Consider the following 22316-nt stretch of genomic DNA (forward strand, 5'->3'; position numbering starts at 1 on the left):
ATTATAGGTATAAAGGTTGTGAATGCACTTCTTATAAACTATAAATGTAAAGTTTGTGAACACCATTATTCTAGCTTATAAGTGTAAAGATTGTGAATGTCGTCATTCTAGATAAAAAGTGGAAAGTATGTTTAAGCGCTTATTCTAGATTAGAAGTGTAAACGTTGTTACTACATCTGAAAAGTTAAACTACTATTAAAATAACAAACATTATTCATGTAATGCTTGTTAAGAAGCTTACTTTAGATTAGTGGTTCCCAACCCTGTGCCTGGAACATTTTGGCAATTTTCTTGCTCTCTGCAAGCTTGCTCAAACTAATCAGATAATTAACAAGGCCTTTCTAAGTCAGTGTGTGTGAGTAAGACCAGGAACAAGGCTACCCCTGGACCAGGTTTGGAAACAAGTGTAAGGGCTGTTGTTCCGTTCACTCTTATGAGATTGAGTGTAAGGGTTGTTAATGCACTTACTTGATGTTGGTACTAGCTTTAGTTGCTGCCTCATTGTACATCTGGGTTGACTGTTGGTAGTATTCTTTATTCTATTAAAGAAAGAAAAACATTTCACTTGTTTTGTTGTTACCTAGATGCTAGATCATAAATCTCCAATGCACAAATTATGGTGTTAATATAACTTTTTGAAATGTGTGTTGGCACTGGTGCTTCTCCAGTCTTGATGGCAGAGGAGGCTGTGGTTCTCTGATGCAGAGGGCCATGGTTAAATAAAGCCATCAAAGTGCACTTACACCTCCATCAGCTCCATCAGTTTGGTGGAACAGACTTTGTGAGGCGCAGTTAAATTTTATTCAGTGAGACAAGCAGTGGCATTCAAACTGCAATTATTGAGAGAAAGGGTGAGACAAAGAGAGAGAGAGAGAGAGAAAGAGACTGTGAGAGTGTGTGTGAGACAGTGTGTGTGCGTGTGTGAGAGAGATAGAGAATGAAGTGAGAGTGATGCAAAAAGAGAGAAAACAGGAGAGAAATACAGACAAAAACGGATTAAGAGAGCAAGGTCGACTAAGATATAGAGAGCAACAAAGTTTAGGGCATCCCACAGGTTATTCTGAATCATTTTATTTACCGACCTCAAAACATTATAATGTATCTTTAAACTGAAGTGAACTTATTTAAATGAGAAAAAAAATCTTCAAAAAACACCAAAATTAACAAAAGTACATGTATCACAATTATTGGCACCTCTGCATTTAGTACTTTGTGAAACCTCCCCTTGCCAGCATAACAGCACTGAGTCTTCTATGCTGCTTGGAGAGATTGGAGAATACAGAGCAAGGAAGAAGTGACTCCTGAATTCAGAATCTCTCTAGATCCCTTAGAGTTCTAGGTCTTCTCTGATGGACTCTCCTCTCCAGCTCACCCCACAAGTTTACAATGCGGTTTATGTCAGGGAACTGGGATGGTCTTCACAAAAGCTTCACTCTGTAGTCACTGAACCATTTTTGTGGATTTTGACATATGGTTTAGATCACTGTCCTGCTTGAAGATCTAATCATGACCCAGTTGTAGATTCTTGGCAGATACAGCCAGATTTTCATTTAAAATTCCCTGGTACTCTCATGAGTCCATCTATCTTAACAAGGTTCCCAGGAGGAAAAGCAGGACCCCAACATCATCATCACAGATCCTCCACTATACTTAACAGTAGGGATTAGGTTTTCTGTATAACTATTATTTTTCTTATGCCAAACCCACCTTGGGCGTCTGCTGCCAAAGAAGCTCTATTTTTGTATCATCTAGAAAACTCCAGGCACCGGTTAGATGAAAGAAAAGGCTTTCTTCTGGCACGCCTTCCAAACAGATTGTTGGCATGGAGGTGGCGTCTAACTGGAGACTAATTGGATACTTGATGACCCCAAAATGCTACCATCTTCGCTACATCTCCTACTGTGATCATTGCTGAAATGTTTGGATAGATTTCGCTCATATTTTCAGTGTGAGATTAAGCCAATTAACCACAAAGACATTTTTTTCCATAACCCATGTTTATTTTTTTTTACACCCATGTTTACCAAGGAGGCCAATAATTCTGGAGCTGACTGTATAACTGAAAAAAGACATTGCTATTTTATGCATATATGTTATCTATTTATTCATATGCTCATAATCCAGTACAAACATCTCCATTTAGATATATTGATGTTATAATCAGATGTTCTCTTAAGATAAGAATCTATAGTTATCATAATTTAAACAGACTTAAATTTTTAATTTACAAAAGCTTCACCATGACTTAGTCCCAAGCGGCATATAAAACAATTAGAGTCAGTGTGCCACAAATCATTTAGCACGGTGGCATTAAAATCTCAATCTCATTGGTAATCCCGAATGCGGGTTCAAACGGCTGGGGCTGTTTCATTTGGCGGGATAATTACAGCCATTATTCCCAGTCGGAATACGGAAAGAGCGATGGACAGAAATGAATAATTGCAGAAAGAGAGTGAGAAAAGTGTTGGAATCAGAAGCCATCATGCAAAATCTCACCATTAAATTCCTAGAACTCTCAACAGCAGGATGTTCATTTTAACATGTCACACTCACTGAGCTCCTATAATCCTCCACTCTGACCTTTTAGTCTTAGAGGGAAGAAATATGAAGAAAAAAAAAAAATACATTCCACTTCCACAGTATGTGCTCCTTCTCATTTTTCTCTCTCTTCTCTCCCCTTACTTCTATCCTTCTTCCTCTTGAACCAGGCTCTCTCCAGTGTGGCTCCAGTCTTTGTAATTAAAGTAAAAACCCACACCTTTGAAGCTGCTTATGTTTATGTATATGTTTTCTGCACTTTCAAGACTACAATATCATATGTACCACAAGACCTACTGTTGCATAGTGCTTGTGCATCTCTTTAATTAAATGTTGTGCCAGTGCATATGAAGTGGTTAGGTCGGTTTGAGGTACCTTCCCTCAAGCTTTCCACAATGTTTGTGTCAGATAAAATAAAAACACACAATGCTGTTCATAAAAGTGGAATAAGGAATGAGAGCATACTGCTATCTCACCCAGAGGCTTAGGAATAAATGAATGGGCGATAGAGAGGAGCGCTGAGGATTTGGAGCTTAAGCTGAGGGTATGGATGGAGGTGGAGGGTTAGAGGGGTAGTCCTTCACTTCTCTTGCCCAGGTAAAGTCTCTCTTGCTGGGTTGGATATCACTGCGACAGCCCGTCGCCCAAAGCCTCCTCCTCCGGAGATAAGCCGTTGAGGCTGTTTTGATTACCGCCGCTTACAAATGCGCAAGTGCTTAAGAGAGCGATTGCAAAAGTGGTGACAAGTACATGAATGCATGGACACACACACACACATGCACACACCTCTTTTTGGAAACACAGTGATGGCAAAGAGGAGACCAGTAAGATTAAGTGTGTGTGTGTGTGTGTGTGTGTGTGTTATATCTGCAGCTCACTCAGGATTACTCTCTATGGCAGAACTTAACAAAGAGAGTGCCGGATTAGTGTGTGTATGCTGAATCTTAAAAAGCCTGTGTTTGAGCTGTCGATCAAAACACTTTTTGCAAAAGCGCACACATACACAACCGTGCAGCGCACACGCGTCAACTGAGAGGAGATTAAAGGGCTCGCCTCAATAGAGCGAGGGATGGAAAGAGAGAGAAAATGAAAGACTTAAAAAAAAAAAGTGTCTTTTTATATGTTTCTATTTGGTTGTGTAAGCAGGGGAGTGTATCAGAGTTCGCACCTGTATTATGCGTGCGTATGCATGCGTCTTCATGTGTAACTATGACTGAGTGAATGTGCAAATGAGGGTTTGAGAGTGGATAACTGTGTGTGTGTTTGCGTGTGCTGGTACAGAATGCAGAATGTGCTGAGGTAAATAGACCAGAGGGTGTCTGTCTGGGTCTAAGTGCACTCAAATTCAGAGCAAAGCTGCTGTCAAAATGTTATGTACCTTCACAAAGCAATGAGTTATATGTGTGTATGGGGGAGAAGAGATGAAGCTTTCTGCAGGACTGTAGAGAACTGCACAACAAATCACGTCAAACTGTGATATAAAAGCGAAAGTACCACGAAAAAGAATTAGAATTATTATTCCAGTGTGTAACCTCTACAGCAGTAACGTAAAAGTCTACACTATAAAAAAAAAATCACACAGAATTCTGAACTACTGAAATTGTATTTTGCATTGGAACTAGGCGTATTTGCTACATAAACTAATAAATTTCAAGATACTCATTATAAAAAAGGAAAAATGGAGGACTGACTGTCTTTTGAATGGAAATTCTGTGGTCGTTCTCTTTTTTATTTCCCACTTTCTCTCTCTTTTTCCCTCTGTAATGCTAACTGTAGCGTTTAAATGGTTTACTCACATGTTAAATACCCAGAATGCCGCAGGGTGATAAGGGAGCACGGGAACAGCAGTTATGAAGGTGCGGAGGAATGAAGCAGAGAGAGGGGGATTAAAAAAAGAAATAAAGCTGAAACAATTCAGCTGCGCAAGTCGAAGCTCATTCACTGCGCAAATAGAGCGGCAGCCCTGGTGACTCTCAGCAGCCAATATCTCCGCTCCATTTCACTCTAGTACGGCAAAACACACTTCAGGACAAGCTCGTGCCCTCTGTCTCACAGGAATTAAGTGAAGGCTATCACTGACTACAATAAAATCCTACTCCATCAAAAACAATGAAACATATTACATTCACGGCTTCAAAGAAACCAGGAAAAATATGAGCAGATACACTGTTATATTGGTTGCCAAGTCTCTGTTAAAGAACCTTGTCTACAAACAGCTCAAAATTTTATATGTATTACTAGAGCTTGAAAAAATAGTTTATTAAAGGCATTTGTCCTTAAAACCAGCATAGATAAAAAGACTGCCTATACCTTAGAAACTTCCAAAAGGTAATGCCATGGAATTCATTTTAATAATAATAATAATAATAATAATAATAATAATAAACATTAGTAGTAGTAGGAGGAGGAGAAGGAGCAGGAGTAGTAATAGGAGTACTAAGAGTAGGAATAACTGTAGTAATAATAGTAGTAGAAGTAGTAGGAGGAGGAGAAGTAGTAGCAGTAGGAATAGTAGTAGTAGTAGTAGGAGGAGGAGGAATAACAGTAATAATACGAGTAGTACCAGTAGTAATAGTAGTAATAACAAGAGGGGTAGCAGTAGCAGTAGTAATGGTAGGAGGTAAAGTAGTAGTAGGATGTAACCTGGTTACACAACTGCACTTTTTGACAATATAGTACACAGTTACAGAAGGGAATTATTTATAATCGCACTATCCAGTGTCAACCAGATGAAGATGGGTTTCCTCTCAAGGTTTCTTCCTCATATCGGCTCAGGGAGTTTTTCCTTGCCCAGGTCGCTGCTGATTTGCACATTAGGGATAAAGTCATAAATGTAAAATTTATATCCTGAATTTACATATTTCTGAAAAAGGTGCTTTGCGGCAATGTCCATTTTTAAAAGAGCTATACAAATAAAATTGAATTGAACAGTAGTAGTAGAAGTAGAAGTAGTACTAGTATCACTAATAGTAATAATATAAGTACTGGCAGTAGTAAAAGTATGAGTATTAGTAGTAGTAGGAATACGAGTATGAGTAGTTGTAGTAATGATAGGAGGAGTAATAGTAGTACGAGTAGTATTAGGAATAATAGTAGTAGTAGTAGTAGTATAAATTTACTGCCTGTTTAGTCGAAGCCATTTTCCCTTGCTTTTCTCTATCTCAGCACAATCAGCTAGCATCAGTATACAGTGAATACGCCGCCTCACACTGCATCTGTGTGAACAATATTCATACAGCCGTGCTGTGAGGAAAAGAACAGTAAAAACTCAGCTTTGTGTAATGTTTAACAGCTAACCGGCTCATTAGGTGGCAGAAGAAAGACACATTACAGAAGGATGGCCATAAGCTGAACTCCTCTCTCTTTTTCCAAAGAAAAGATCATTTTAAATTAACATTTTAGCAATTCATCTTTTTAAATATTTACAATGCTTTTGTTGGGATTTTGAGGAATGGGTTTATGTGCGATGTCCACTGTCTGATTTTATCTTGTGATTTTTAACATATAAAATCAGCAGCCATACAAAGATATAAACAGAAAAATGCTTCAGCCGTACCTGTCAAGTCTTTTTTTTTTTTTTTTGATGCAAAAATTGTGGCTTTAGGGGTGTTCGACATTAAAATGAAGCTTAATGAAGGAGTATGGGGACTGACGCACTCACTGCACTGCTGAAATGGAAATTTAACAGTGACAGCCCATGCTACAATTTTGGGATAACTCTACAAATGCTCAAGAGTGGAAAGCAAGTTACACAGTTGTACAATAAAGAGCATAGCACTCAAGAGTAATTGACACTCAAACACAGCTTTGTGTTTGTTGAGATTAATATCAATGAATTTTCAGTTTGAAAAACATTCAACCCTGTTTTATAAAAAAAACAACAATGACAATAAAAGGAGAAAAAGAAAAGTGTGGAGGAAAATAGTAAGGTGTTTTCTTGGAGGTTCACTGACTCAAGGTTTAGTTTTTTTTTTCTACAGGTTCTACAGGTTTTCCATCATCCCTCTCCGTGTTTTCTTTACAGATAGGTTGACAAGTATGCTCAGCACCATATGAAACTTACTGAAGAGCATGAAGAAGAAAGCGCAAAACTGTCAAGAATCACAGCATCACTCTGGATGCGAGGTTGGTAAGATTGGTTACCAGAATCAGCAGTAGCTTATGGTTAGCTAGTCATGCGCCTGCTAGTTAGCTAGCATAGCCACAGTTTACAATGCTCATTGAGCTGTATTTTTTTAAAGCTTTGAACATTAGCATACTATTTAGGTATAGTGGCTTATGTCATAACTTTTTATCTATGTGAATTATTTAGTAATTGCTGTGGGATATGCTTTGCATAAAAATGTTAGGCCATGTTTATAGCAGAATTCATTTGTGCTGATTGCTCTCCTTTTCTGTGTTGATTATTATAAATACTAGCAATATTGCATGTGAGAAAAACATTATTCCTGGTAGGGTAAATGCATATTATTGAAGCTAAATGAAGCTACTTTGTTATTCAGTAACTAGCTTTTGTGCTCACTGGCCACAGCAAAAAGATGTCATCTTCTACAGTAGGTGTTACTATCATATTCTGTCCATTTGTGAAACAACCTTCAAATGTTGATTATTTAATGCCTGCTGATCTGAAAACAGCCTAGCAGTGCTTTGTTTAATGTGTTATGCTGTATCTATCTTGTTGATCTATCGTTATCACTGTTGTTTCAATGGCTATATTTATATGCAAAGATTTTCAGAAATCTAAATGAATGCATTGTGACTGTGGATTTTGAGTAAAGTGTTTTATATGCATTGTAAACTGGACAATCAGTAAACGATGTCTGGTTACATCCACATTATATGCGCATGCGAGGAGCATGAGTAAGTGTTACCGAGGCAACAGCGAGAGTGCGAGTCCAGTCAGCTGTGTGTTCAGCTTTTTAGTTGAAAATAACACGAACACATTATTCATTATTTATCTTCTTACTTTACAAACATTAAAATACATTATCCAGAGATAGCTGCAAAGAAATATGCTTGCCCTTTCCACCACCCATCCAACCCCAACCTATCTTTTAATAGAATAAAATGTGTAACGGAAAGCGTATTTTTTATTTTTTGCACCAACAGATTGTGGTGACGGGGTTTGCCGCCCCACAGCTCCAGGGTCCCTGGTTCGATCCTGAGCTTGGGTTACTGTCTGTGTGGAGTTTCTGTGCACATTCTTCATGTGTCTGCATGGTTTTCCTCCGGGTTTTCCCAGTTTCCTCCCAAAAACATGCAGATAGGCAGACTGGCTAAGATAAACTGCCCTAGGTGTGAATGAGTGTGTTAAAGTGTGTGTGCGCATGGGGCTCTGAGATGGCCTGGCATCTCATCCAGGGTGGATTCCTGCCTCACGCTCATGTTCCTGAGATAGGCCCCGGACACACTGCAGCCCTAACCAGGACAACGCGGTTTCTGAAAGTGAGTGAGTGTGAGCTTGTGGTGACTCAACCACACGTGCGCCCGTTCTGATACTGAAAGTAACCATTTAAAAGATTATATTATACTAAAAGGATTACCAACCTCATTCAATCCGGTAGAAATTTCATTCGGATTGTCCTTAATCGGTTTACTCTATTCCTACTATCAGACTGGACAGGATTTCGCAGAGTTTTTTTGTGATTGTTGCGGCCAAAAATGCTTGATTTTGCCACAGTTTTTTTCTAAATTTGCGATGCAACTTGCAGAGTTTTTTGTGCCTTGTTTGAGGAAACCTACTTGAACTGGTGAAATTGCAACTGCACAAAACTGTTCATCACTGTCTTTCGCAGTGATGTTTGTTGGTAAATGAGACCTTTCAGCTGTACTCATGTTCGACGCACATGAATTGAAGAGGGCTTTGGCTGAATGCACGTTGTGATGACGTCACATGACGCCTCTTGACCTAAATCTGCAGAAAAACTGCGGTAATTTTGAAAAATTGCAAGCTCATCCGAATCTTGTGGAGTTTGCATGATTTTTGCGTTAATTTCTGTGATCGCAAAATCCTGGAGGGACTGTACTACCATGTATACATGAATGCTATTCTACCTGAGCCATCAGTCTGATTATTAACGGATTAATAGGCTGCATGTAAATGTAGCTATTGTCTGCTGTTTGCTTGTCAGTGTATGGGAGTGTGCACATTCAAGCTCTACTTTTAATTTGGAGAAGCAAGTGTGTAGGACTCAGAAGTAACGCTGGCACAGGGACCCTTCATGACCTCCAGCACTGACAACATCACTTTCATTTTACATTCTCTAACTCGATTTCTTTTTCTCCTTCTACCACTCCCTCCTGCTGCATTTCTTTCTCTCGCTACAGCTTCAGAGTGGCGTGAAGGACGTGGGTGTTGACAAAGTACATCTTCAGCTCAAGGTCAGGGCTTTTACTTTGAGAGAGTCGCTGAAAGAGTGCTTTCGTAACAACACCGCTGCGGTGGCTTTCAGCCGCTGACTCATTAAACACTATGCAGCCCTAATTTCTTGAAAGCACAACAGGAGTCATCGCTCGCCATCTCTGACTTCGGTTGTATTTATTTGACGACCACGCTCTGTAAAGCAAGACTGATAAGCACAGCACTTCAAAGTGGACCAAATTGGATTACGTCCACAAGCGTGTTTTTTTTTTTTTTTCCAGAATCACACATGTACGAACACAGCCAAACAGAAAACAAACTGGTCAGGCCAGCCTAAAAAGGTCTTCACAGACATTTCTTCTTGGAGGAGTAGTACTATGCAGTAGGTTCAAAAGAAGTGAGCACTGAGAAAGCAGTGTCTCATCAAATCCAAAAAGCTGGGTAGGGTAACCTGCATTGGTAGGTAGGGCAGACCAGTAAAATGACTAAATAAATAAATCTTTTTTGACACACAAGCTTGGATGGCCATATCCACAGAGGACATGTGTGATATTGTTCTCCCTGAACATGGGAAATTATAGGAAAATTTCTAGAAAAAGTTTTGTGGGATTAATTTTTTACTTTCTTACATTTTTCCTTTTGGATAGCTCCTTGTGCCTACTTGACCTTGAAATTTAACATATAACATATTATTGTGATCATTGATCCATCTATTTTTAAAAATTAGAGTGTCTAGGTTGCTAGATTTTTCTTCTCTCTCTGTCTCTCTCTCTATATATATATGTATATGTATATATATATATATATATATATATATATATATATATATACACACACACACACACACACACACACACACTCACCGACCACTTTACTCAGAATGTGTTCACACCTTCTCATTCATGCAACTAACCAATCAGATAAATTGTAAAAAGACCAAATGCTGTTTTTCCAATCTTCAGCTGTCCAGTTTTGGTGAACCTGTGTCTAAAGTAGTCTCAGATTCTTGTTCTTGGCTGACAGGAGTGGAACCCGGTGCGGTCTTCTCCTGTTGCAGCCCATCTACCTCAAGGTTTGATGTGTCTGAGATGCTTTTATGCTCACCACGGTTGTGAAGCGTGCATATTTGAGTTACAATAGACTCAAAACAGTCTGGTCATTCTCTTCTGACCTCTCAAATCAAAAAGGCATTTCCGTCCACAGACCTGGATCTTTTTTGCTTTTCGCACCATTCTGTGTATACTCTAGAGATTGCTGTGAGTGAAAATCCAAGGAGATCAGCAGTTTCTGAAATACTCAAACCAGCTCGTCTGACACCAACAACCATGCCATGATCAAAGTCACTGAGATCACATTTTCTCCTCCATGCTGATGTTTGATGTATAGCTCTTGTATCTGCATCTTGTATCTTGACCTGTATCTGCATGATTTTATGCACTGGATATGGATAATTGCATGAATGAGCAAATGTACAGGTCTTCATTATAAAGTGGTCGATGAGTGTACGTTTTTATACACACGTATAAAATATGAATGTAAAATAATATATTGTTATCAGCTACATAAAAAACATGGTGCATTATATTTCTTTAAAATATATAGAATTTTTACAGTAATGATTAATTCCCAGAAGAATATATGCCCGGATCATATTATTATAAACATAATGTCACAAATAGTTCACTCAGTTCTCAAAGTTGGAAGCAGGAAAAATGGGCAAGCGTAAGGATCTGAGCAACTATGACAAGGGCCAAATCATGATTCTAGATGACTGGGTCAGAGCATCTGCAAAACGGCAGGTCTTGTGGGGTGTTCCCAGTATGCCGTGCTTAGTACCTATCAAAAGAGGTCCAAGGAAGGACAACCGGTGAACCGGCAACAGGGTCATGGGCGCCCAAGGCTCATTGATGCGTGTGGGGAGCAAAGGCTAGCCCGTCTGGTTTGCTGAAAAACTTAAAGCTGGCTATGACTGAAAGGTGTTAGAACACACAGTGCATCGCAACTTGCTGCGTATGGAGCTGCAGACCAGTCAGACTGCCCACGCTGACCCCTGTCCACTGCCGAAAAGCAACTTCAACGGGCATCAGAACTGAATCATGGAGCAATGGAAGAACATGGCCTGGTCTGATGAATCACGTTTTCTTGTACATCATGTGGATGGCTGGGTGGGTGTGTGCGCGTTGCTTACCTGGGGAAGAGATGGCACCACGATGCACTATGGGAAGAAGGCAAGCTGGCAGAGGCAGTATGATGCTCTGAGCAATGTTCTGTTGGGAAACCTTGTGTCCTGGCATTCATGTGGATGTTACTTTGACACGTACCACCTACCTTAACAATGTTGCAGACCAAGTATACCCCTTCATGGCAACTGTATTCCTTAGTGGCAGTGGCCTCTTTTGGCAGGATAATGCGCCCTGCTACACTGCAAAAAATGTTCAGGAATGGTTTGAGGAACAAGACAAAGAGTTCAAGGTGTTGACTTGACCTCCAAATCCGATCCAAGCGTCTGTGGGATGTGCTGGACAAACAAGTCCAATCCATGGAGGCCCCACCTCACAACTTACAGGACTTAAAGGATCTGCTGCTAATGTCTTAGTGCCAGATACCACTGTATATGGGGCTGTGTACCAAAAGTCCATGCCTCGACGGGTCAGAGCTGTTTTGGTGGCACAAGGGGGACCTACACTATATTAGGCAGGTGGTTTTAATGTTTATGGCTGATCAGTGTATTATCCTATAGCCCAGGATGGGGAGTTGGGGAGTATTCTGCAACAATAGCTTAACTACATTTCAGTAGCATGGCAGTAGCTAAGCTATTTTCAAAATAATGTTGCTTTTCCAGTAACTACTTTTTTTTACCAAGTAGCGGTATAGCATGACAAAAATACTAACCTACCTTTTCCTTTCCACATAACCAGATCAATTTAATTTTTAATCAAACAAATCAATGTGTTCAAACCACGTTCAATATTTCTAATTAGTATAGAAGGCGCCGAGGTCAGCTCGTCAGCTCACATGGACCTGTCTGGAGAATTACAGCATCTCCTTACAGCTGAAGAGGATGGAAACAAGACTATCGAACATCATGATTTATCAATGATCATGAGCGTGAAAGAGTCACACGGCAACAAATTCATGTTTGCAACCTATGCAAACTGAAAATGAGAATACTGTTAACGTGCAGGACCAATTTAAAGGCATACATGAAGGTTATCTTTTTTTGTTTGTTATTGGTCTTGATTACCTAGCTGGTAAAGAGTGGTTGGTAAGTGATAGTGTTCGGTGCAGAGTATTTTCAGTAGTGCAGTGAATTACCAAAACATGTACAGTCAGGTCCATAAATATTGGGACAGTGACACAGTTTTGGTAATTTTGCCTCTGTACACCACCACAGTGGATTTGAAATGAAGCAGTCAAGATGTGACTGAAGCGTAGACTTTCAGCTTTAATTCAAGGGGTTTAACAAAAATATTGCATTAACCGTTTAGGAATTACAGCCATTTTTTACAGAGTTCCTCCATTTTCACAGGCTCAAAAGTAATGGGACAAACTAATATAATCATAAATATAAGGATTATTTTTATTACTTGGAGGTAAATCCTTTGCAGTCAATGACTACCTGAAGTCTGGACCCCATGGACATCACCAAATGCTGAGTTTCCTCCCTTGAGATGATTTGCCAGGTCTTTACTGCAGCCATTTTCAGTTGCTGCTTGTTTGTGGGTCATTCTGCCTTCAGATTTGTCTTCAGTAAGTGAAAAGCAGCTCAGTTGGGTTGAGGTCAGGTGACTGACTCGGCCATTTAAGAATATTTAATTTCCAAGCTCTTGGGCTGCTTTCACAGTATGTTTTGGGTTGTTATCCATCTGTACTGTGAAGCGCTGTCCTATCAGTTTTGCAGCATTTGACTGAATCTGAGCAGAAAGTATAGCTCTGTACACTTCAGAATTCATCCTGCTACTTCTATCAACAGTCACATTATCAATAAACCCCAGTGACCCAGTTCCATTGGCAGCCAAACATGCCCATGCCATAACACTGCCTCCACATGTTTGACGGATGATGTGGTATGCTTTGGATCATGAGCCCTTCCTTTCCTTCTCCATACTTTTCTCTTCCCATCATTCTGGTACAAGTTAATCTTGCATCAGAACTGGTCAGGCTTTTTTTTTAGAGGTTTTTTAGCAAAGTCTAATCTGGCCTTTGTGTTCTTGAGTGTTACCAGCAGTTTGCATCTTGAGGTAAACCGTCTGTATTTACATTCATGAAGGTGGCTCTTGATTGTAGACTTTGACAATGATAGGCCTACCTCCTCCAGAGTGTTCCTGACTTGGCTAGATGTTGTGAAGGGGTTGTTCTTCAATAAGTAAAGAATTCTGCAATCATCCACTTTAGTTGTTTTCTGTGGTCTCCCAGGCCTTTTGGTGTTGCTGAGCTCGCCAGTGCATTCCTTCTTTTTAAGAATGTACCAAATTGTTGATTTGGCCCTCCTAAAGTTTCTGCTATCTCTCTGATAGGTCTGTTTTGGTTTTTCAGCCTAATGATGGCCTCCTTCACTTGCATCAACGCCTCTTTGGATGGCATATTGAGAGTTCCCATGAACAGCTACCAAATGCAAATTCATCACTTGGAATCAGCTCCAGACCTTTTATCTCCTTAATTTATCATGATATAAGGAGGAAACAGGCCACAGCTGGCCATGAAACTGCTTATCAGTCAATTGTCCCATTACTTTTGAGCCTGTGAAAATGGAGGAACTCTGTAAAAAATGGCTGTAATTCCTAAACGGTTAATGCAATATTTTTGTTAAACCCCTTGAATTAAAGCTGAAAGTCTACGCTTCAGTCACATCTTGACTGCTTCATTTCAAATCCACTGTGGTGGTGTACAGAGGCAAAATTACCAAAACTGTGTCACTGTCCCAATATTTATGGACCTGACTGTAACTGTTCAACAGAGCATAACTGCAAACCCCAAACTAGCACCCAATATGAAACAACAAGCAATGCCATGCCTTATTAATCATATTGCAGCAAATGCCCATAATTCATATGTTTGTTATATGGATTCCCGTATGCTCGTTAACCTTAAATAGCTAGCTAGACTTTTCAAGAGACAAGCTCTCTCTGCATCTGTTGTTTTTTCCCCTCATTGTTGTTATGCAGTTAATTGATGTTAACTGCTTCTTACAAAGAAACAAGCAGTTTGGTTTTCAAACAGAAAAGCAAAATCTCTGTTATACTCTGTACAAAGAGTGCACATTTAATTTGTGCAATAAAATAGCTGCACAATACAATGAAAACGTCACAGTTGATATTCCTCAGCTTGACAATGTAGCTTCATACCTTTTCCTGGTATCTTGTAGTGTAGCTTGGTACTTTATCAGACAAGATATAATTGCTAAGTAGCTCCTCCAACACAGCCACTATAACCTGGTTTACAGCATAATAAATGAATATTAAAATGAACTGTGGCACTGTTACAAATGTCCCTGCCACAAAGACAACTGTATGAAATTTTGCTGGTAGACAGATAAAACATTATCTAGAAAAATCTTTTCCATCTACACTTTTGTGTGGTACTGCGAAAGTAAAAATCTTTACATGACAATATAATATTGACTTTGTGATAAATTATGTTACAATACACTTTTCTGCGATATTGTTGGTATCATGATTTTCAAGTACATTTTTAAAACGTTTTTACTAACAATTATACACTTCGGTCCGAAGCCTGTGATTTGACGTTAAAATTTCATATTGAATCTTTAAAATTTAAAATGGTAACATTTTTACATTCTTTCCCCTCCATTTCCTCCTTTTCAGTGTTAAATAATTTATTTTTAGATATTAAATAAATGCATCATCAAACTCAGTTTTTCACAGTTTTTTAAGGAACACTACTGGCAGTTTGTTGGCTCATTGTGAAAATGTCTTCAGGTATCATGATATGTTGCACTTATTGTACCCAACTCCCTTCTACATCACACATTTAGGGCAAGGATATGAAAACACCTTGCAAAATATTGATTATTTTATTAGTTGTCAAGTTGGAAATAAATCAACACTTTCTCTTGTCTTTGTAAATGTGTGCTTTTATATTTGCAGGGATATGGAGGGTGAAGATATAAAAACATATGCACTAACACGGTCACTAACATATGATTTTGTGCCTAAAATAGCCTCTTTTATTTGATCTTTCCATAAAATGAATCATTAAAAAAACAACAGAGCTGAGAACTGATTATTGGTAAAGTATGTAGATAAGACTCAGGCGATCTGGCTTCTGTGGTGATGTTGTTAGAAACTAGCAGGCAGCCTAAAGGACATTCACCACATGCCAAGTCACAGAGAGCAGGAGAAAAGAAAACTTAGGCGGTCAGATTTTATTTTCCCAACAACGTAAAGCAGCTGTTCTCTATTACCAGCTCGAAATCAAGGAGGGGCGAGGGATTTCAGCTACAGTTTGCTTGCTAGTTCAGGAGCCCTTTATTAGGTGTTGACAGGTGGTTAGCTTGCCAGCTCAATCATACAAGACTGCACATGGTCGTTTCACACGTCTTTAGTACCAGGATTATATCCAGATAGAAGTCATCCACATAACGAAATGAAAAATTAAAGTGTAAATGCAACCATGATGTATTTAATTCTGATCACTCAAACCACTTCAGGAGGTCTGAGATGCATTTTAGCCACAATGTACAAGCATAAGTGCATTTGTCTCTCCAAGCTACATTTGGCAACCGAATCTCCTCCCAGTGGGTAAATTCAAGTCAAATGGTTTTATTGTCATTCCTCCATACAGCTCGTATACATGGGAACGACGTACCGCTTCTTCATGCATGGCATACAGGACTATATGAAGTGCAAATACTGAACATGACTCTGTGATACGAAATATACAACAAATACACAAGACCGTGCACACTAACTAAGCAGGATAGAAGAAGAGTACTGTATACCACGAGTGTCGCACACAAGAACAATCGCGATTTTTGATGTGACAACCAGCTTATTCGTAAGGCAACTAAAAAAAACAAGGAACAACACTGGAAGTTGGTGTTCAAATGTAATGAGCTAATTTGCATATTAATGCAAAATGCAGCTATCAAATTTTCAGTCTGTCTGACCGTTCTGAGTACAAGTGTAAATTCACAGGGTTAAAATCAGGATAACATCCAGATACAACATGCTCAAAGGTCCTGGCTGTTTTTAATCGCTCCACCACACCTATTAGTTTCTATTAGCTTCACTTGTTTTTCAGCTTAAATGTATGCAAGTTCTGTTAGACTAGCCCTTCCTCCAAAGTCTTGACATTCCTGCAGTGTGCAATTTCAAGCCGTATCATTAGCGTGTTCCTTCTTTTGTTACCGCCTGTTTCCTTGTTTCTACCTATTAGATAGCATTAGTAGTCTGGTACTGTTTTTTGTCTCTCCTCTTGTTTATCGTTTAGGCTTCAAGAATGGAGAATGTGTTAAAAACTTTAATAAATACGCTCACTGTATGCATATTTCATCTCCCATTTGTGACAATGTGCTTGTAATGAAAAGGCTCTTTTTGGAAAAACAAATCCACCCTTTTTTGTAGGCTGGTTACACCCCTGATCTGTTTGTGTGTGTGTGTGTGTGTTACCTTATTCTCCATGAGCTGCAGTTGCTCTTTGTAGAATGCAGCCAGATGCTTCAGTTCAGCGTCTTTCCTCGCTAGCTGTTTGGCCTTGGAGAGACAGTGAGAGAAAGAGAGAGAGCAAATGAGACGTAGATAAAGACACTTACAAGTGTGTAATCTCACTTCTGCTGACATTTCCCATTTAAACAGAGTTGTAGTCCATGGAGCTTTTCAGAATTCCAACGTGATCTCGTGCCCCAGTTCTAATTACTACCTCAAATTCCTGCGTGCACCTTTCACTCCGCATGACTTGCTGCAATGTTCTGCAATGTCACTCAGTCCAGACTTGAAATTAATACAACTTCCCCACCAATATTTGGACAGTTCAACCGGCAAAACAAATGTAGTGTGAAAGAGGCTTGAGGGCCATGTTTGGGGCCTTGCAGGAGATGAATAGAATTTTTGTAGCGTAATAGGTGGGATGTTCGCGGACATGTTATGGTCACAGTTGATCTGAGGGCTCATGGAGTAGGCGGTGTGCACAAGTGAAACTGATCTCAGATCAGCACCGATACAGAAATAAACCACATGCTCGGCGCATTTAGGTGGAACTGCCATCCTACATGGTGAGTAGTGGAAGTATGAATGTAGCTGCACCTGAGACAGAAAGAGACAAACACAATGACTGAAGCTGCCTTTAAAAAAGCCATTAAGCACACAAAGCGCTTTGCAGCATGCAAAGGGAGAGCAGGAAAAAAAAGAGAAATGATTAAAATGGATAACCTGAACATGGGCAGAAAAGACAATTCTACAGAGAGAGATAAAATAGAGAGAGCAGGGTGTTTGGAGAAGTTAAGCCATGCACCCAATAAGTGAGACAGAGTGAGTGCATAATTCTTGTCTGAGGGAAAATTAGAATAGGGGCCCAGGATGACAGGGCCAAATTAAATCTGATCCCTATTCTGCACTTCATTTCTCCTTTTTCTTTATCTTTTTTTCTGATGTTCACCCATAACTGCAGTGGAAATGTGGGAACTGTGTGAAGCCATTACACCTGTCCAGTGGATAGCCACCTGTACAACTGGTATGACACACAAGTGAAATGGCACACAATGGGCTAGCTTTTAGAGGCCACACACACACGCATACACACACACTAGCTTACAGATGCACACATAATTACATACAGTGTAATCATACTGCTCATTTTTCTTCATTCAGTTAGTGTTTGTTGGCAGGAAGGTTCCATTCACTCTACTACGCAGATGATGTGCAATTTTCTAGCTGAATAGCTCCAAAAGTGTTGTGATGGAGGTGTCATCTGTGTGTGTCTACGTGTATGTGTGTACACACGCTCACACTTCCATTCTGTTATAATGCACAATGAAAACACGCCATTTGAATAAAGAGAGAGAAAAGTAAGATTAACAGGGAGCAGCTTCTGCTTACCCAAGCGTTCAGCTCAGCTGGCTGCTGTGAAAAAGCAAGGGGGTGGGGGGGAATAAAAAAAAAAAAAATGGGACAGAGAAAAAAGAGGGATATTGAAGTGTAAGAGGACAACGAGAGAGAAAAAAGAGAAGAGGAACAGAGCCAGAAAGATGGGCGAGAAACAAAAAAGGAAGGGGATATTGGGAAAAGAAAGAGAGAGAAAAGAAGAGAAGAGTACTTTAGGTTGGGTTCGGTGCTAATTTGGTAGTATTGTGCTAATATAGCTGCTGGGCTGTGTGAAATTTATCATGAAGAAAATAAAAGGGTTAAATGGAGCGACTGACTTATCCCTTCATGATTAAAAGGGCAGATCCCAGCTTTCTCTGCTCTAATAAATAGCAGAACATAATGTAATCTGCACGAAAGAGATTCTTCGGCAGACACAGACTGGCTAGGCTTATCATCCCCGGCAAAAATCCCACAGCGATTCTAGTGAAAGGATTAGCAGTATTACAATATAACATTAAATCTAATAGCATTTGAGATTTCAGCACACAGATATGCAGCAAGCACTACTTACACATTCATTTCTCGGTGCTAAAACCATATCAACACATAGGAAAAAAAAAAAAAAAGAGAGAGAGAGAGAGATATTACCAGAACATTAGCAGCAGTATTACCATATTGCTTAAGACTCTTATTCACCTCTATATACAGCAGCTCTGGATGTGTGTGTCTTTAAGACACCTGAAGAAGTTCAGGAGACGGAGTCTGAAAATGTACTGACTGATGCTAGTGGTATCACAGCATGTGTGTTTTAGAGACAGAGACAGAGAAAGAAGACAGCGACAGAAAAAAGAACAGGAAGTTACCTCAGGTAGGCTGTTCAGCTCACAGTCTAGACTAGCTCTCTGAAGAGACAGTGAGAGAGACAGAGACAGAGAGACAGAGAGATGGAGAAGAGTGGGGACAGAACCTGCGGGTTCTGATGCAATACAGAATTTTAATAGCACTGTAAAGTTTCTATAGAATCAAAACCTGGAATTATTTCTCCACTTGGTCTATGTGATTGTCTCTGTTTCTCTCTCTCTCTCTCTCTCTCTCTCTCTCTGTGGAATTCCTGCAGTTGATAGGCAGCACGTTCTCAGTTCTCTGTCTCTCGCCTGGAGCAATCTCTCTCTCTCTCTCTGACTCACAGCTAACAAGTGAAGCAACGGCGAGCATGGCAAAATCCTTCTCTTTGCATGCATTTAAATCTCATCAACACCTTACCCCTTTGCTCTGTCTCTATTTCTCTCTTCCCCTCTGTTTCTCTCTGTCTTTAAACCATTGTTTCTTGGTCAATTTGTGTGTGTGTGTGTGTGTGTGTGTGTGTGTGGGTGAGTGTGTGTGTGTGTGTCTTTTGCAGGCTCAGGGGGTTTAGGCCACTTCTTGGGTTTGTTGCGTGCAATAGCTGCTTTTAATGCCAGTGAAGAAGGTCTTAACTTATACATTATATAAACTATGCAATGCATTACATAAATATGATAAATATGATAAATTCTTAAACTCTTAACCCCAGACTCTCATTCCTCACTCTCATATAGGAGGCTGAAAAGGGAAACATAAGAAGAAAGGAAGATGGATAGAAGTGGAAACATTTCAGACTGAAAGGAGCAAGGGGAAATCTGTGAAACACACGAGTGGAACTGTTACGTAAGGTGTGTGAGAAAGTGAAAAGAGAGATATTAGGCATAGTGAAAGGAGAACCTTTAAGTCACACTACATTTAACTTTAACAGAATCTTATTATAATACGTTTATGTGGGTTCTGGCTGGAGTAAGAATTTGCTCAATATATTCAAATGTTCTCCCTTCTTAATGTAGTGCTCTGGTGGCTTTTGTTTGTAAAATTGATCTAAAATCCAGTTTAGAACAATTAAAGTTCATATTAAAGATGGCATCACTCTGATATCTTTTATCTATATCTCACAAATATCAGCAGAAAATGCTAGAATGAATCAGAAAAAGAATGAATCAGATCCAATTCTGTAACAAGCTAACATGCTATGATAACATGTTATGTATTTTCATGTTAAATTTATGCAGAGAGTTTTTTTGTTTTACTTTTTTTTCCCTACTGTTAATTTTTTCTAACTGGAATCAGTTTTGTGTACATTTTGATTTTTATTATACAGTACTATGCAAAAGTCTTAGGCATATGCAAAGAAATGCTGTAGAATAATGAAACGAAATGTTTCTACATTTAAAAAAATACAATAGAGAGCAGTAAACAGTAATAAATGAAATAAAGTCAATATGTGGTGCGATGATCCTTCGCTTTAAAAAAAAAAATAGTTGTCTCAGGTACAGTTTGTGCAGTTTTATAAGGAATTTATCTGTAAGATTTACTGAGCATCTTGCAGAACCAGCCACAGTTCTTCTGGAGACTCTGACTGTCACACTTGCTTCTTATTTTTGCAGCAAAACCCAGCAGCCTTCATTATGTTTTTTTGTCTGAAAAGTGTCTCTTATATAATATGCTGCTTTCCTTTCTGACATACAAACATTTTTCTGTAATATTTAATTTTGTGCTGGAAAACTAATGTTTGGAAATCTAAAATGTTTTTGTCCTTAATCAATAATGTAGAAGTCATAAAATAAAAATCTATAACAAAGTTTGTACTAAAAACAATAGCGTGCCTAAGAGTTTTGCACAGTACTGTATATTATACCATAGCGTGGTTGAATGCTCGAATCTGATTGTTCTTACCATTCTAAATCGTCTGATGTCCACACATTTGCACCTGTGATTTTGTAAAGAGTTTATTTGAATAAATCAGTTCTTCTGGTGGCATCAAGGATAAGTCCACACAAATCCTACATTTATTCACTCATTTCTAAAATAGTGCACTAACAAGAATTTCCTACCGATGGACTCACGGATGGAAAGACTGACCAACGGCAAAAACTGTAGACAGACAGAAAATGGGCCTTCAGTCCCTGAATATGAACATATAAGTAAAACCTCTGTACGACAAACAGGAAGGAAGCTATTGAAGAACAACTATTCCAGACATTTGACCTTGCTGTAACTTTGAACCTGTTTCGAACAATTTCAAAATCGAATCAGTTCATTTGCTGGTTACAGTGATGATTCCATATAAACCCTACAAACGTTCAACCACTCGCTCTTGAGATAACGCACTAATGAGGATCTCGACTGATGCACGACCAACCTGAAAAGATAATACCTCCCAAACCTAGCAGCAGAACTATAAAATTACTGGAATAAAACAATATTGGAATTAGAATATTTGAAATACTGGAACAGTTTGTGTCTTACCTGTCCTTCAGTGAATAATCTCCCCTGGATACTGTAGACTTGTACTTAAGCACTGCTGCTGTAATCTTAAAGACTGTGATGCTCATACTGAACATCCTTTATTTAGTACTGATTGGCTTTAGAGTATATAATTGTAGAAATGTGATGATTCATAATCCCACTATCCGGTGTTACTCAGAGGAGGAGGGGTTCCCATTCGAGTCTGGTTCCTCTCAAGGTTCTTTCTCATGTTGTCTCAGGGAGTTTTTCCTTGCCATTGTCACTGGATTTCTGTAAAGCTGCTTTATTGTTAAAAGTGCTATACAAATAAAATTGATTTTTTTTAAAATCAGTATCGGTATAAGAAAAGAAAAAGTAGTATTGTGCCATCTCTGGTAAAATCCACATCCTTGAAGACAGAAGACGAGTGGAAAAGATCTTGTTTCTTAACGCGTGTTCGTTAATGAGAAATGTGGCTTAAAAACAATGATAAGCAAAGACCGGAGGTCAGTCTGGCCAGGATTAAAAAGGAAAGACTAATGCTGCAGTAATTTTTAGCAACATCATCACTGGCTACTATAGTCTCCTGTCTAACGTTCATATAATCAGTGTTTGGAAGCGACACTGTATTAGCGTACTAATAAATGTGACCGTGAAACTGTGCTGTAGTGCTACACTACAGCAGGCAGAAAGAGGTGGAAAGAGCACTGCCTGTGAGGACAGGTAAACAGAGTCAGTTCCCCTGTCGTGACAGCCTTGGATATCGCCTGTAACCATGACAACCTCACAGAAAAATTTCAATGTTGTCTTTGTTGTCCCTGATCGATTGTTGCCCACAACTTTGCTATATTCTGAATATTTGTATGGATTTAATGTTTTTTTTTTTTTTGTTGTTTTCTTTTTTTTTGTGCAATTCAAGCTTCTCAGCTTGATATGATGTTAAAAACCCACTGGTTCCTTTTTGTTCCATTCAGATTTTTTTTCTGAGCAAAGATCCAACAGTAAATATTCATGTTAGATATTATTTAGTATAGAATCAGCATATGATGGAACTGGTGCCATGAACAGCGTCCCATCCT

General features: G+C 39.2%; 1 protein-coding gene across 5 annotated transcripts in view; it reads right to left on the reverse strand.

Annotated features, from left to right (window-relative positions):
• The window catches only part of chchd6b (coiled-coil-helix-coiled-coil-helix domain containing 6b), a 44981-nt gene that overhangs the window by 12113 nt on the left and 10552 nt on the right, over positions 1-22316 (reverse strand). Inside the window, exons 5-7 of one of the 5 annotated variants that reach the window (XM_026922331.3) lie at positions 17956-17976; positions 16531-16614; positions 469-539 (exon numbers count right to left, since the gene is read on the reverse strand). In XM_026922331.3, the coding sequence (XP_026778132.3) occupies positions 469-539; positions 16531-16614; positions 17956-17976 (176 nt within the window). Of the gene's footprint in view, positions 1-468; positions 540-16530; positions 17164-17955; positions 17980-22316 lie in introns of those variants that run through there. The other 4 variants (XM_026922322.3, XM_026922339.3, XM_053228788.1 and 1 more) reach the window with 4 other exon arrangements.

Source organism: Pangasianodon hypophthalmus, chromosome 2 (assembly GCF_027358585.1).
Source record: "Pangasianodon hypophthalmus isolate fPanHyp1 chromosome 2, fPanHyp1.pri, whole genome shotgun sequence".
NCBI lineage: Eukaryota > Metazoa > Chordata > Actinopteri > Siluriformes > Pangasiidae > Pangasianodon > Pangasianodon hypophthalmus.